The sequence below is a fragment of the Cuculus canorus genome, chromosome 16 (genome assembly GCF_017976375.1).
Source record: "Cuculus canorus isolate bCucCan1 chromosome 16, bCucCan1.pri, whole genome shotgun sequence".
NCBI classification, from domain to species: domain Eukaryota; kingdom Metazoa; phylum Chordata; class Aves; order Cuculiformes; family Cuculidae; genus Cuculus; species Cuculus canorus.
In genome coordinates, this window is record NC_071416.1 from 16,212,388 (window position 1) to 16,229,048 (window position 16,661).

The 16,661-nt window shown below is 52.8% G+C and overlaps 1 protein-coding gene across 1 annotated transcript; it reads left to right on the forward strand.

Annotated features, from left to right (window-relative positions):
* The first annotated feature begins 936 nt into the window (after positions 1-936).
* LOC104057404 (opsin-5-like) lies at positions 937-16,223 on the forward strand. Its single transcript, XM_054081964.1, has 6 exons — positions 937-1,405; positions 7,860-7,947; positions 9,519-9,681; positions 10,275-10,402; positions 12,255-12,583; positions 13,416-16,223. The coding sequence occupies exons 2-6, from the start codon at positions 7,860-7,862 to the stop codon at positions 13,968-13,970; spliced, it is 1,263 nt and encodes a 420-aa protein (XP_053937939.1). The 5' UTR covers positions 937-1,405; the 3' UTR covers positions 13,971-16,223.
* The last annotated feature ends 438 nt before the right edge of the window (positions 16,224-16,661 follow it).

Below are 16,661 nucleotides of genomic sequence, written 5' to 3' on the forward strand. Positions count from 1 at the left end.
GATCCCCACCTCCTCGTCTCCTCTGTCGCTCCGAGCATGTCCTTGGAGCACCTCACAGCACAGCATGGGATTGAGCCGGGTGGTCAGCCACATCTGCAGGGAGAGGTGAGTGAACCACCAGCCTGCTTCTTCTGAGGTGGGCTGGGAGGAGATGGCCAAGGGGGGAGAAACGTGAGCCTGGGGCTGTTGAGGCCGTGGGCTGCTCCTTTAAACTACGCTCTCCGTGCCTCAGTTTCCCTTACAGTGAAACCGAGGCCAATTGGCCGGGATGTGCGGCTGGGGAGGAGGGTGCGAGGGCTGAGTGCCCTGCGGGGAGCAGAGCGCAGCTGGACACGGGTACCTGGGCTGAGCCCGGCAGAGCCGGAGCTGCCCCGGCTGCGGGAACGGCCACGCTCAGCCCCCTCTGCACGGGGGGCTCTGCCCGGCACCGGGGCAGGGCACGGGAGAACCGGGCAGGGCAGAGGGGGCAGAACCCGAGCCGGGCAGGGCAGAACCGGGGGGGGCAGAACCGGGCAGGGCAGAACCGGGCAGGGCAGAACCGGGCAGGGCAGAACCGGGCGCGGCGCGGCGGCAGCGGAGCTGTCCGTAGCCGATGGTGCTGATCCGCGGTAGCCGCAGCCGCGCGGAGCGGCCGCGGGATCCCGCAAAGAAGTTTCTGTCGGCGAGGAGCGGAGCGGGCTGCGGCGGGGGCTCCTCCTGGAGAGGTAAGGGCAGGACTGCCGGGCAGGAACTGCCGCGGGCATCCCCGGGAGCGACACGGTGCCCCCGAGCATCCCCGGCGCTGGGTGTGGGGCGGATGCTGTCCCGGGGGCGCTGGAGCCCATCCCCACCCGCTGTGACCCCCGGGCTGTGTGAGACACGCTCCGTGTGTGTGTGCGATGGAACGCGGCACCGGGCAGAGCAGCCTTCAGCAGGGGCTGCTGTGTGCGAGTGACACCGACAGCTTTAGGGGCACATGTGAGTAGGGTCGCAGCCCCTCTCGAAGGGTCTTGGGAGGGTCCCGGGCGGCTGCCAGAGGCAGGCGGAAAGCGGACGGGGTTTATCTGTCCTGCTGGGGATGGGCGACTCTGGCACGGGAAAGCTCTGTGAGCTACAGAGTGATATCCGTGAGGGACTGACAGCTGCGTCTCCTTACCCTGCGATCTGTCCTTCAGACACTCAACAGTCACTCAGCTGTGCTTTTTTGCTCTTCTATGACACTTTAAGGCTACCTTTATTTGCTAGACAGGCATCAGCGTCTGATCTTCCCCTGTGCCAGGAGCTGCAGAAATCGATTCCTGCTGTTTACTATTGAAAGAGACTGGAGGTCAGCTGATTTTCCAGGCTCATCAGGTTTCCTCCTCCTCTCCAAGAAAGGTTCTGTCTTTGTGGTACGTTGGCAGAAGAAGAGCAACTGTCTTGAGAGGTAAAAGGCAAAACTAACAATAATTCAAAATAAAATGTATGTTTTTTTCACGTAGAGCGCATGTGATCAGGCGGGTCCAGCCACGCCGGGGTCCTCCCAAGTGCCAGTAAGGGATGCGGGTTTAGGTTTGGTTCTGCTTGTGAACACAAGAATAAGGTCTGGAATGCAGAATACGAGGGTTTCCTGGTAATGAACCTGTAGCAGCAGCTGCTTGGAAAACTTCATCTCATTTTGAAGTATGATTAAATTGAGGGGAAAGGAGCTTTCACAGTCTGTCTCTTCTCAGAACAGAGTCTGAGCAATGGAGCTTAAATCAAATTGAAAAGCAGCTTTGTATGCCCACTACGTGGCCAAGCAGTTTGATTTTAAAGGGTTGTGTTGTGCTGGCTGGGTAGCCCCTACGAGACATTCTCCTCTGCAGTCCCTCCCAGAGGAGTTTCAGATCCAGGCTTGATTGAGCGTTGTCATTTTTTTTTAAATGTTTTTGAGTTGGATAAAAACTCCAGCAGCTGTTTCTGTCAGAAATGAGAGTGAATGTGTTTAGCACCTGCTGTGATGCTTCTGCAGCTCGTGACTCCCCACCAAACACGACAGCGCAGGGAAAGGCTTGTGCAGGCTTTCCCCTCTGTCGCGTGCTCACCTGGGGGAGCATCGTGGAAAGAGGGAGGCAGGTTTGCAGCAGGCAGGCAGAGCCAGAACAGCTCTGTGAGCTGGCAGGGTAGCAGGTTACACACAGCCTTGTTTCAGCAAGGGCAAAGACCAGGTAAGCACCTCCTGGAGCCAGGTCTGAACATAACCCAGCATCCCCCTCACAGAGGAGCTCAGATAAGTGCAGCACCTTCCGATTCACCTGGGGGGAGGGCTTTACACAGCCCCAGTGAAAGCAGCAGGAGAAAGTCTGAGAGTTTTGCTATAGTTTTTGCCCTCACCCTAAATTCACTCGCCTGTGTGCCGTACGTAGCTATGGTGTGTTTGCAGGATTTAGGTATGATTTGCTTTCAGACACAAAAATGGCAGCTCTCCATGTTTCTGTAAAACTGATTTATTATCTGTGTGTCAATAGCATTAGCAAGAGATGCATTTTAATAATTTTCTAAATTACAACGAGAGAGACGTGCTTTACAAATACCTCAAGCACACCCATAAAAATAAGACCTACCTCACATTATATATCAGAAATAGAAGTTCCTCTACCCTGGATTCTTGTTATTTTTTGCCAGCTTGATCTCATAGGACACTTGTAGCTCCCCTGATGCATTGCAGGATGGAGACCCGCCAGGGTTCTGAAGGAAATGAGGTCTTGCAAGCTTTGCCAGTTCTCTCCTTCCTTTGCTGCGTGTGTGCATGCATGCGGAGGAGCAGGAACAATTCCTTCCAGACTGTTTATGCTGGGCCTTGCCCTCTTTCGTCACCCAGTGCAGCTGTGTGACCAGAGTCCCTCCTTTTTCCCAGGCTCCATGCTTTGCTAAAGCATCTTGGAGAGGTGGTGTGCGTGTGCTGTGTTCAGCATGTATGCTTCCAAGGGCTCTTGAGGAAGAATGAAATATGGCCTAGGGGAGAACTATGCATTATGAGAATTTCAGGAATGATTTGCTCAGCCCTAAAGGAAGGTTGTTTCCAATTAGGTTAATGAAGGACATCGTTCTCATGGCCAGAGTCACTCTGTCTGGTACAAGGAGGTATAAATCACCTCTCCCTGTACACGGACACTCTTTACCCTCCAAAGAGCACAGGAGAGTAAGAGAGATTATTTTCACTGGACTATGAAGCATTCACCATCCTGGGTGCTCTGTGGGGGAGATGAACCGAGCAGCCCTTTTCACCACCGCCGCTATCTCCACCTGCCCAGCCTCAATATAACAGGGGGCAGCCAGTGTCCAGCACCTCTACATCCTTCTCTCCTTCTGGGTTTACTCTCCTCTGCATCAACTTTGCTTCCAGGGTGTCTCCCAGTTCCATCGCCGGCTGCCACACTGCAGCCTGGGTCATCGCTCCAGTCCCCTGATCCCTTAACTGGGTCCCAGCTCCTACGGTAACAGGGCTTCATCACCAAAAACTGCAGCTCCCTTCCCGGTGGCCTGAGGTGTGTGGGGAGGGTCAGAGCAACAAGCGATGCTGAAGGTCATTTTATGGACAAGTGATGTACTTCAGTGCCCCAAACAGCGTTAGCTTGATGGTGTGTGCATTTATTCCAAAGCCACAGGCTCGTATCTTAGTGCACACATCCCAAATGTGCCTCCATTTTTAACCTGTTTGTGGCTAAGGGGAAAGAGTCACTTTCTCAAGAAATTCTGAAGAGAAACTTAGAAGATGAATATGTAGCAGAACCTCCTCTCTCCTTCCCTCCCCACTTCCTCATTGTCATACTGTAGGTCTAATAACCTTAGCATCAATTAGAATGCTTTGGAACACAAGGAAGGGAGAGGTGGGCTTCTAAGGACATTCATCATAGAAAGCATATTGAGATTGGATTTTCATTAGCTGTGAAATTAAATACTCTGAAGCAGCTTTTTCACCCTGACAATTATGAATATGCATCAGAGTGATGGTCTGTCTTTTCCTGCATGTGCTGGTGAGGAGGAAAGCCCATTTCCTTACAAACCTTTTAGTGGCTGGCCTGAAAAATGGGGAAGTTGGGCTCCAACCTTTTCTGCTTCCTTGTGATGGAGAAATCTCATCTGATAACTTTTCTGCAGCATCCTGTCAGTACTGACTGCTCCCTTCAGTTAAAGCCTAGCAGTCCTGCAGCCAGCAAACTTCAGTTCTCCACTAAAACCCAGATTTGCCATTGTTGCTTTTTCTTAAGATAAAATGACTCACAAGGTTTTAAACAAAACCTGAGCACAAGCCCCATTTATTTTGCTATTCTGTATGAGTCACTGTGTAGCGTACTGAGGATTCGAGGCCAGGGATGAGATTTGCACCAAACAGCTGAAGAAAGGTTGGGAAATGTTTCCCTTTTTCCTGCTGGGGATTTCTAGCACTTGTGTCCAACAAGTTGGGATTGTCAGTGAAAATCTCAAGGAAGAACCTAAGTCTCCAACGGAAAATAAAGGGAGAGTCAATAAAGGGAGAGATTTGGCTGGAATCCTGGGTGTGTAAGCACCTGGAGTGCTTGCGAAGAGGCTCGTGTTGCAGGGTCAGTACCAGGTACCCAGGAGCATCATTTTATTGAAACGACTGACCTCGTAAAGGGATCCCCCCATCTCCCATCCCCAGAACCGCTATGTTCCCCTCCTAAATGGTTTTGTAGGCTCTCTGGAATCAAGCAGTGTGTTCTTAATGCCCAGAGCCTGGCTTGCACCAAGCTTGTTGCCCATCTCCCAGAACACATGAAAGCAGTTTTGCTATTGCTTTAGTGTCTGCTTAAAGATGGGCCCAGAACAGACCAGGGTGAGGAGGGACAACTTAAAGCTGCCTGGCGTCACCTCTGTGCTGGTGCCTCTGCCTGGGATTCATGCACTCCACTCAGAATTCCTGTTGATTTGATTTCCTGAGCTCCCAGAGACCAAACAGGAAAGGCTCCCCGAGCTGGAGGTGGGCATGTCCCAGTGTCCCAGCAAGCAGAGAGGAGCTTCCTGGAGCTGCAGGTGCCATCAGTTACGCTGTGGACACAGAGAGGGAACAGTCATCTTCAACATAAACCTGTAAGAGAAAGCCCGTGAGCAGGGGAAGAGCTGAGCAAACTGAGTTATGTTGAGATGCTTTTAGTGTGGTGCAAGTGCAGAAAGATCAGGCAGTGAATTGCTTCTCTGGGTACCCAGCGCAGGATGAAGACTGGCGTGCGGCTTCCCCACTTAATATTAGCTGGGATAATTTCATCTCTAAACCCTTCTCCCTCTAAGCAGTGCTCAGGGTGGATCTTGGCACATCAGTACTCAAACTCCAACCTTGTGTGCCCTGGTAATTATGTTGTGTAGATGTTTACGGGGGGGGCAGGGAGTTTTCACTCAGCTCAGAGCAGCTAGAAAGCCCAACTGAGCGGATGGAGGGTACAGTGACTTCTCATAACCTTCTCACAAGCAACATCTGCTGCTGTGGGGCCACGCTGAGAGGTCTTGGCTCTCTGCACTGGGACCAGGCGGGAGGGGGGGTGTAGGAGGAGTGGAAAGGAAGCACCTTGTGAATTATGTTTGCTAAGAAAAGCAAATCTATGCACATGAACTCTATCATGCAAATGAGGACATTCAAATGTGGTTCAAGGTTGCCCCTGTGCCAAAGCAGAAGAGAGAGAGCGATGTCCACCAGCCAGGAGAGCATAAGGAAAAGCAGGTCAGGGGAGTGTGTGTCTGTGAAGCATGGCTAGCCAGGAGAAGTCCTCCAAGTCAAGTTGCTGCTCTGACACCAACGCTGTATTATTTAAAGAAAGAAGCCTCTAAGACGCAAATGTTAATATTTTCCTTACATATTTTAGCAGACAATTATTAGAGTAATGAATTTTTATGGCTGAACATCAAAACTGCCTGTAGAAATGCAAGTAATGATGTATGAGAAGTTGCTATACTGTATTTGCACGTACTGGTAACAAGACAGGGGACAGTCAGTGTGTTCAAGTAGCAAACTAGCAGCGTGGCTGTCAGCCTGCCTGGGCAATCACACGGCTTGGCGCTTTTTCCCATAGGCAGTGGTATTTCAGACTCCAAGGGCAGCCTCTTCCAAGCTGGCAGGTAGTAGCTGGAGTTTAGTTTCTTGGTAAAGCACATGCTGTTGTTAAATGAACGCTTTGTTTTGCACAACAAAAGACCATGAAGTAGGCCAGAAGAACCATGGTCCATCAGTATTTGGTTGTATGGGCCAGAGACACAGAGACCAAAAAATTATTGACAGAATCTTTTGGCAGTTTAACACTAATTAGCGTCTTAAAATACATTTACACTCCAAGCTAATTTACTCATTACTTCAAGTAATTAGCTCCATCTGTCTGAGTGCAGCCTTAAATGTGAGGTGGGTCTTTTCACCTGGGTGCAGATAACAAAGGTGGTTGCTCTGTTTGTGAAGTTCATGTCAGCAAAACTCACAGAAAGAAAGGCTCCAATCCCCATTGGGGGTTGGAACTGATGGTCTTTAAGGTCCCTTCCAACCCTAACTATTCTATGATTCCATGATCCCCTACAGCTCTTGGCCCATGCAATAGCTCCCAATCCGCCTCATAGCAGTGAGAGTTCAGGTAGGGATCTGTCCTGGGGATATCATTATTATTATTATTCTTGCTATGAGGCCAGAATAAGCAGCCCGTTGCCACTTTCGAGTGTTAAACCATGCCGTGTCTGCCCCCGCTGCCTTCCCCTCCCCGTCGCTGCTCCCTGGCAGGGCACTGCTTTCTCACACGGCACACAGGTAGGATCTCAGGGAAGGAGGCAGGAATACTGCATGCATTAAACAGCCCAGCAAGCAAGCTAACAGCTATAGAAACATTTAATTAAACCATTATTTTCTTTCACCTCCTCTCTTTCTTTTTTCACCTGAATAGAATTTTTTTCCCGTTTATTTGTTATCAGTGAAGGGAGTGACTATACTGAAGCATGCCTGCTGTTCTGCTCTACTACCCCTTATTAACTTCCTAAGCATCTGGGAACCTTTGGCTCAGCTGCACAAAATAACAGAGAAACTAATTAAGCCAATAAAACTCAATGATTGAGGCAGGCACCCCAAGAAAGAGAATGACTTTTTACTATGATTCTTTTTTTTTTTTGCTGCTAATGCATGTGTTCACTCCCAAGTCCTTCACTGCTGGCAACAGGGATCAGATTTAGTTACAGCTGAAGAAAGAAGGTCCTAGCCAGGTGATGAGATCATCGGGGAGACAATTCCTTTCCGTCCCCAGCTGCAGGGTGTCCTGGGCTGGGGTTTGAGGAGCAGTTTATTGCGAGTCCTCCTGTCTGCACGGTCCCTCTCGGCGCACTGTGCGCACCTCTCAATGGTAGAGGCAATTAATGCGCTGCCGGGGTGGCACATGAACGGCTCTTGGCTGCATCGCAAGGGCAGTTTGGGCCAAGACTTTCTCCTGATGGGGACACAGAGACAGGCAGAGGCACAAGAAGGATGAGGCAAGTCTGGAGGGGTTGGGGGGCTTTGCAAAACATGAACCCTCCAGGGCTGAACAGCCGGTCCCCACGTCTGGACACGCAGCGCCTGCTGCGGTCAGCACAGGGCCGAGACTTGCAAAGAAAATTTGGGTCCAAAGGTGAAAGCGAAGCAGTGAAATCCATAATGGAAGAAATGGTAATCGAGTGAGGTTTCCGGCCTGATCATATTATCGTCCCCCTGCTCAGCCGATCAGGTCAGTGCTCAGCCGCCCCTGCGGTGGTGGGGCCGGGGCGTTGCTCGCTGCTGGCTTGGGTGTAGCACCGTGCCAGGAGTGTGACAGAGCCGTCCTCCCTGCGAGCTGAGGAAGCCAAGCACTCCGTCGTTGGACAACATTCATTCTCACTTGTATTTGTATCTTGCTTTGCAGATGGGAAACGCATCCAATGCCTCGGTGTTCATCTCCACCTTATCGGAGAGAGAAGATCTGATTTTTGGCACGCTCTATTTAGTCTTTGGTAAGGAAAGACGGGTTGCTATACCTGTGTCCCTGCTGTGGGCAGCCCAGAGACACTGAGGCCTTCTGCAGTCACTGATGCTTCCAGAAATGTTCATTCATTAGCAGAATAATTAAACTGGTGCTCCCCATGGGAATAAAAAAGATGATCTGGCCAAAGCTTGGTGACTGCATTCCTCTGTCAGGGGAGCTGCAAGTACCAGTTTTGTTTTTAATTATTTGGAAAGCTGAAGAACAACCTTTGAGGAATGTGCTCCTGCTGCAGCCACCCAATGTGAGGCAGACGGACTCACTGTTGGCATTGCCAGCAGCACAGCTATTGAAGGTGATTTGGATCTCTGGCTGGCCCTAACTTTCCATAGACAATGTTCATGAACGTCCTGTGATTTGGATTTGGTGGCACTAAAAAGCCGTCAGGGACTGGGATGTGCTTTGATATGGTTGGTGTGGGCCAGAAATGAGTGATGGGCAAAGAAAAACCTTCCAGTTTTCTGAGCCCTGAGCACATTGTCTCCTAAATGCTAGAATGTTTTCATGCCTGCCAGCATGGGCAACCCCAAGGGATGCTCGTGCCGCTGGGGCTGCCAGCAGTCCCATCGGCACCTACAGCTCCAAGGAGGTAGTAAAGATGATCAAATTTATTTAGTACAGATCTGAGACAAGCTCTGTGGGAAAAACATCTTGTGAGGCTGGGAACAGGGATAAACATGTCTGCACTCTACCCTCCAGTGACTCCAAAGCCCTGGATTTGGCCAGGTCTTGTATGGGAATCCTGCTCCTTAGAGGAACTTCAGTGTTGGCCATTCAACGGCTTTGGAAGATGATTCTTACCATGATATTCAATTTACAGCCTAATCCATTAGGGAGAAACTCCTGTCTCCCAACCTGCCCCAAGAGCAGCAAAGATTCCCCTTCCAAGGACGCTGAAACCTCTTTTCAATGAAAGCACAATTATGTAATTAAAAAGAGAGAGAAGGCCTTTGTTATAAAATTTTAATCACCACTGTTGTTTTAAATACACTAATAGCAAACAAAGAGCCTTCTTTTGTTTAGTCTGTATTTTCCTTGATCTCCATAATGCCTTTCTTCTTGTTTATTTTCTTACCATGATATTGGATAACACAGACTCACAGGAGTGACGTTTCCAGAAAGAAATTAAAAAGGCGAAGGGGCCCAGCTCCTTGGCCTGACATCAGAGGAGCAATCACACAAAGCTCCAGTTATTTATCTAGCTGGAAGGAAGTGCCCCCCTTACTCCTTCCAGCTGGAAGAAGGGATCCTGCACCCGGAGCCTGTTGCACTCTCCTCCCTTCACGGCCCTCCTACCAAACATCTCTGTAGGATCTCAGGAAGGGGAAAGGATCAAATTCAATGTAAAGCAGCTCCAGACGTGCTCACAGAGCTTTGCGGGTCCTGTGGGCTCCCCTGCTCAGCCCGTTCCTGAGTGCGAGCGTGGAGCCATTTCCACCCTCTGTAGATATCTCTGGGGTTTGCTTCCAAACATCTCAAGATGATCCTGGCTCCTTTCCTGGCTCTGTCACTTACAGCGCTGTTCCTCTGCTTTCTCCACAGGCATTGTGTCTCTTTCTGGGAACTCGCTGCTCCTGCTGGTGGCCTATCGGAAGAGGTCTGTGCTCAAGCCTGCCGAGTTCTTCATCGTCAACCTGGCCATCAGTGACCTGAGCATGACAGTGACGCTCTTCCCTTTAGCCACCTCCTCCTTCTTTGCACACAGGTACCCTGTGGAAGGAACACGGCAGTGGATGATGGTTCTCGGTGCAGTTTGCAAATGTTGTCTTGAAACAGGGTGACTGGGGGGGCAGGGAGACCCGAGGGGTCCATCTGGTGGCACTGGGGCACCCATCGCACAGCAGGATGCTCTGCTGTTCCCTGTCCCTACAGATAGTCACATAGATCTGCTGTAAAATGGGTTTGGTGATGGCTTTTCCAGCTGGCACCTATGAGCACTGCAGTGGTGTGCGCTGGTGGGGATAAGGGCAGCTCCTGCGCCCATGGCTCCATCTGTGCTTGTCGCTGAGATGCTGAAGGAATGAATCGGGGCAGGGTCATGCCCATGTTTTCTTGGGCAATCAGGTGCTGGTATCCATGCAGTCCATCGCAGCAGCCCCGTGCATGCCCAGCCTTGCTTCTGCTGTGGGACGGACAGCTGAGGCTTCGCTGCCGGGAGAGTGGCTGGGAAATACCCAGTCTTCCTCCAGAGCAGGGACCACAGAGAGAATTCCCACCCAGCGGAGTGGCAGGGGCTGTTCGGCAGCCTCCCTGGGCAGTGCGGAGGGGCTGCGTTCACACACAGGCTTTCCCTTGCAGGTGGCTGTTCAACCATGCGGTGTGCACCCTCTACGCCTTCTGCGGGGTCTTGTTTGGGCTGTGCAGCCTCACCAGCCTGACGGTTCTCAGCACGGTTTGCTGCCTGAAGGTCTGTTACCCAGCATATGGTAGGTGCTGGGATGCGTTATCTGATCTATACTCACACCGCTCTCTGTTAACGTAACTCTTGGCGGTTTTTTTTATGCACCAGATCCACCACCTCTTCTGGGAAAGCTTTGCCCTAGGGCAACCTATTCCCAGTCAATACTCTGGTGCTGCAGGCTCTGAAGGCTTTGATCATTTGTGTATTCACTCCTCTCCACCTTCACGTGGAGCCCCAGCCCTGTGCCCGTGCCCTGTGCACGCACCCCAGCAGTCCCCTGCTTCACTCTAGGGCTGAGGAATATCATCCAGATTCGTGTCGAGGGGGTTGTGCTCCCTCTGTACAAAAATCCCACCTGCTGTGTCACAGCATGTTGCAGGGCTTTACACGTCCGTACACAGACTCGAGCCGAGATAAGGGCAGACTCCACAAGCTCTAGCAGTGCAAGGAAGAGCTGCTTTGTCCCTGGTGGGAGAGCCATAGGCCAAATGTATTTAATTCCCTGTACTAATTAATTCAGGAGGGCTGGGTGTGCAGTGTTACTGCTCACTTCTGTAGCCCTGTTTTCACTTGGACTCCCCTCCACAGAGCTAACGTGAATGTTTGCAGCTCTAAGCTTCGGCACCAGCACTTTGTAGAGGTCATGCGGTGCAGAGAGCATCAGAGGAAAAGAGGGGACCCAGGGATATCTCCAACGTATTTACAGCTCGTATTTGGACTTGCTTCCTAATTTCCTCAGCTCAGCTGCTAATCCACCATCTAGCATATATCTTCAGAATAGACTTTGGATTAAAGACTAAAAATAGAATGAGGAATCAAAGATATTAGTTTGATTTGCAGTCCAGCATCGCAGGATGCATCCTCACCCTCTCTCCAGGGCTTTGCTGCTTGTCTGCCCCGAGCCTGCCACTGTCGCCAGCCGCTAACGTGCTTTGTCCCTGGCACCTGGCAGTGCCTCGAGGACGATGCTGGAGCAGAGTCACCTTGGTTATGTGCCGGCACGCCACCTCAGGAGATCACTGTAAAGGTGGAAGGAAAGATAAAGATAAAAGTTGGCTGTTAAAAGGCAGCCCAGGTACCCGTGGCTTTTCGCTGCACTGTTTCTGTTCTCTCGACCAGTGAGTGCTTGGCAGCCTGGCACGTTGTGCTTATCTCCCAGCTATGCCTTGGTCCATTTTCACTGAGGATATGGCTAATCTCAATGTGCTTTTAATTGCTTAGTTTCAAAGAATAATGTTACTTCTATGCATGTCTGAAGATTTAGCACTTTATACTGAGCTCTTAGAAGATCAAGGAGTTTAAGATTTGATGGGGAATGGGACAAAAAGGAAAAAACCTGTTCCCTCCCCAGTGCTTCAGAGTGCTAGAGAGGAAAAGGTCCTTCAAATGACAGCATCTGGAATGGCTTTGAGCAGCCGCAGAGCTCTCCCTGCCCTGTGCTCAGACTGCTGCAGCCAGGCAGGCTCCCTCCGTCCTGGCTGGCCGTGGGGCTGTGGGTGCAGCCGTATCCCCACGGGGCTGTGGGTGCAACACCCCCCCTGCCACACCATCTCCCAGAAAGTCCTCCTGAAGCTGAGAGAGGCTGCGTGGCTGCTCCTGCTGCCTGCCTTGGGGCAAACCTTATGTTTCTCGTGGCTCCTTGCTCTGGCCACCTGCCCAAGGGGACAGGCGGGTGTCTGCATGTCCCAGGACCCTGGGGTGACCACAGCAGTGGTGCCGACCTACAGTGCGGAGCAGCTCCTGCCCTGCCCAGGCAGCCCCAATGCAGCTGGCCTCATCCCCAGCACTGGTGGCGCGAGCAGCTGGGGGTCACAAGCCCTCTCTCCATTCCTGCTCGCTCATGGGAAGCCATCCTCACCTCAATCCCTCCGGCACAGGCAACAAGTTCTCCCCCTGCCACGCTGGAGTGCTGCTGCTGTGCGTCTGGGCGTACGCTCTGATGTTTGCCACGGCCCCCCTGGCCGAGTGGGGCAGCTACGGCCCCGAGCCCTACGGGACAGCCTGCTGCATCACTTGGAAAGCCTCCAGCAGGGAGGCCACGCTCTACATCCTCGCCCTCTTCATCTTCTGCTACCTTCTCCCCTGCCTCCTCATCCTCGTCTCCTACTCGCTGATCCTCTGGACGGTGCAGGTGTCGCAGAGAGCCGTCAGGCAGCACACGTCCCCCCAGCGCAGAGCCCGCAGCGTGCACAGCCTGGTCGTGAAGGTAGGGGAAGGCTCGGGGTGGTGCGGGGAGTCGGGGTACCCCCTGCCCCGGGAGGCAGGTGGACACAGCAGGAGCCCTTTTGCCAGCCAGACATTTCTACCCCTGCCAATGAATTCTCCAAGTGTTTGTATCAGTGTGGGTAATAACACGTTTCTCCTTGTTTAAAGCCATCAGGTGAAGGATTTTTCATTTTAAATTACATTGGAAAAGATCATAAAAGGAGCTTGCGTGAGTCATAGTTCCCCAGACTATGAGCTAATACTATAATTTAGCAAGGATATGTCAAAAAAAACCAAAAGTGGATATCCTTTGAAAAAAAAACAAAGAAGAAAGAAAACAGCTTGCAAGCCTGGTCTCGAAAGAAATGTTCATGTCTGCTTAGAGGACAGGAGCCTGAGCATTGCCTGTTTCCAGGGCCTCTTGCTTAGTCTGTGCCCCAGCACACAGGTTGCCAGAGGGATTTGAGTGCAGCCAAAAGGTTCTTGGAGTCTGATGCCAGGTCCCAGCGGGTCGCTGGGTGCTTCGTACCCATCTGCCGTGGTGGGCTGAGGCAATTCCCAGGTTTCGCAGGTAGGACAGGTGTGAGTCACCTGAAGCAAGTGCCCACGCTGGGATGTTTTGAGTTGCTGCCCTGATGTCTGACACCCCGAAGATCCAGTACAATGGGTCCAGAATGCTGAGAACCTTTCCCTGGGGATGTGATCGAGTGTTGGGGTTCCTGTTGCACGTGGCAGTGGTTGTCAGCCTCAGGCTGTGTTTTGCAGGGGTTCAGCGTCCCACATGTACCGTAGGAGACTCATGGCACTGCCGTCTCCATCTGCTTCTCTTCCAGCTGAGCATTGCTGTGTGCCTGGGATTCCTGGCTGCCTGGACCCCTTATGCCATCGTCGCCCTGTGGGCAGTCCTCGGTGATGCCAGCCAGGTGCCAGCACTGGCCTTCGTGCTGTCATCTGTCTTTGCCAAGTCCTCGACACTCTACAACCCCCTGGTGTACCTGCTTTTCAAGCCCAACTTCCATAAGTTCCTCTCCAAAGATGTGGTTCTCCTCCAGGCCATTCGCACCCTTCTCTGCGGCGGTTGCCCAAGTGCCACGCTCCAGCCGTTCCCATCCCCAGGCTTCGCTGAGCCCCCTGGGGTTTGCAGAAACTGCAATGACACCTTTGAGTGTTTCAGTAACTACCCCAAGTGCCACAAACTCCCGCAGGTGCCGGGCAGCCCACCCCGGCACGCTCCCTTGGCTATCCTGGCCGACGGAGCTGCTTGCCAGCCAGGCTTGAAGAGGACGGTGCAGGTGATGGTGCTCGTCACTCGGAAGAGGTCAGGCCTGGGTGCTGCCAATGTGGTGGGGGAAGCTCTGCCATCAGATATTGTGAAAGACCTTCTCTGAGCTCAGCCGTGCCTCGACGCCTCCTACCAGCGCACCGGAAGGCAAATCCAAGCGCAAGTTTTCTCTCACCTACATATCTGATGGGTTCTCAGCATATTCTACCGATGAAGGGACACAGAAATTTGAGACCAGCCTTGCCTCTGCCTCTGGTTTGGCTCTTGCAACTCTGAGCCTTTGCACTTGCCAAGAAAACAAAAATTGATGCCAGTGCCTGAAGTCTGCCCAGGGTGCAAGTCCAGGGTGCAGCTTCTCCTGCCGCTTGCTCTCTGGGCCTTTGGCCTTGTTTTTTCCATCTTGGTGCTTTGATGACCGAGCAGGAACTTGGTTATCTTGAGAAACTGCCTCGCAGGGAGGGCCCGAGAGGCGTCCTACCTCCAGCGTCAGCTCCAACAGCCCCTGCTGACCGTGTCCTTTCCCACCGAGGAGCGGGACCGTGCCGCTCAGCTACCTCACTTGAGATTATGAAGCGTCTTTACATACCTCTTGAGAGACTGCTCTCTGCGCGACTCCACTCCCTTGATTTGAATGCAAACCCAGCACCGTCCTATAGATCAAAGTGGGAGTTTAGTTTAGAGTAAGGATTTGGGGTTAAAATAATCCTGGTGAGAGTAATAATTCCAGATCATGCTTTTCAGGCAGGGAATGGTGAACCTGTGGCTGAGCACCATCCTGGAGAAGGAGCTTTGTCTGTGGGGTGTCTCCCAGCGTGTGGGGTGACGGGGAGCTCACAGTGCGCTGCTGGGAGGGGCAGCAGCTGCCTGGGCTAAGGCATCTCGTGGGCTTGTCGTCAGCATCAGCCGGAGCACTTCACCCATACGAGGAGTCTAGGATGAAAAGAACCGAGAAGCTGCGAAGAGGCCCGATACAAAGCCACCATCAGAAAAGTCCCCACATTATCTGCTGTGCAGGTGCAGGACGGGCGGCAGGTGTCTCTCTCCAGGTCACACGCGGGCAGCCCGCTGGGGACCGAGCCTGGGGCTCCCTGTCCCAGCGCCAGCGGACGCGGCCTTGGTTGGGCATGGCTTTGCATTGCAGAGGGTGAATGACACAGACAGGGTGGATATACCCCAAAAAATTAAAAGATGCTTTTGAGGTGATGAGAAGAGTCAGTAGCAGAGGTGGCACCCAGCTGGGCAGTTGCTGATGGGAGCGCTTCACATTGTCACTGATCAATGAATGAAACCACCCCACAGCCCCTGGCTGGAGCCGCACCGTTAAATCATGGGTGTGCTAAATGGGAATAGTGACCCGTTTTCTGCATGGAGTGCTGGGAAAGACCCGCTGTCCCGGTGCCGTCACTGGCTGTGCCCTGCCTGCCCGCTCCGCCTGTGAGCCGACCCCGCGCTCTCCCTCCTCCCTCTGCTCTCCAGACACACATATTGCTATTTTTAGCAGTCGCTCCCCGAACCGAGATGTATCTCTGCCTTTTCTTAGCACAGATACCGCAGCCTCCTCTCTTCCGAGGACACCGAGCACCTCACAAGAGGCCCTCTGGCTGCAGGGGTGCGCAGAGGTGCCGAGGGGTGGCTGTGCAGACGCTCAGCACCCATCATTCAACCAAACCAAGCGTTAAGAGCAGGAGCCAGGCTTTTTGCCTGGGGTGTTATGGCACTGCAGGTGGCACTGGCGCCAGCGTGAGCCCTGCAGTGGGGAAAGAGGTTGCTGCTCGCAGAGGCGCCCCGCCGAGGGGCAGAGGGTCCTGTCCCCGCTTTCCGCCTGTGCCGTCGTTACTGGCGGCTGCTGCACAGCTGCCATCGGCGCATGACAGCATGGCAGTCGTGGCATTTGCTTTGTCCCTCGGTCATTTCCGCTTAGCCACTTTAATTAGCAGTTTTCCTGCGACGGGAGAGAGTCATCAATACATCTGAGGTGCCCTTGCATCCTCCCAGGATGGGGTTTGCCCGCATGGGATAGCTGCAGGTGCAGATGGTCGGGGCAGGGTTTATGCACAAGGGTCGAGTAATAACTGAAAAGCCACGTGAGGAGCGAAGCTCACACCTTCGCTTCCTCCCCCCCGCTATGCAACACCCCCCACCCAGCACAAAGATGTGCAATATTTGCAAAACGCTGCAAACAAACAAATCCTAACCCAGGCAGACGGTGAAGAGAGAGGACAGAGTTTCCAATGTAGATTGGTGTTTCTGGGAGGGTCAGTCACTGCCTGGCCAGGGGCACCACTACTTGGCCCTTCCCACCCCGCAGCTCCGGATGCTGCTCGCCTGCCCCAGGCATCCCGGCACACGAGGGAATCACCATCTTTCCATGTCTCTGCTGAGCAGTCATCGTGTTTCAGAAACTGTACGTTTTTAAAGTAAATTCACTCACGTGAAGCCGGTGTTCGACTGGGTTTGTGTGTTAGCAGCCACGCTCTGGGATAAACAGAAACACGGGTGTGCGTGGCCAGGGCAGGGCAGGCTGGGTCAGCGCGTGAGCGATGGCAGAGACGGGACACGGCCCACTGGCCAGGGCAGAGGGACAAGAAACCCTCTGCTCCCCCAGCAGCGGAGCCTTCCTCCCGCTAGGATGAAGCGTTGATGGAGCGGCCAGCGGTGATGGGGCTCTGCCATATGGTCCGTGATGGGGTACCCGGGCCTGAGCTGCCACCTCGGCCAAGCCCTGGCTCTACCTTCTACTCATCGCTATCCTGGAAGGAAAGAAACCTCGAGAAAGATGGCCAAGGGCTGTTTTTCC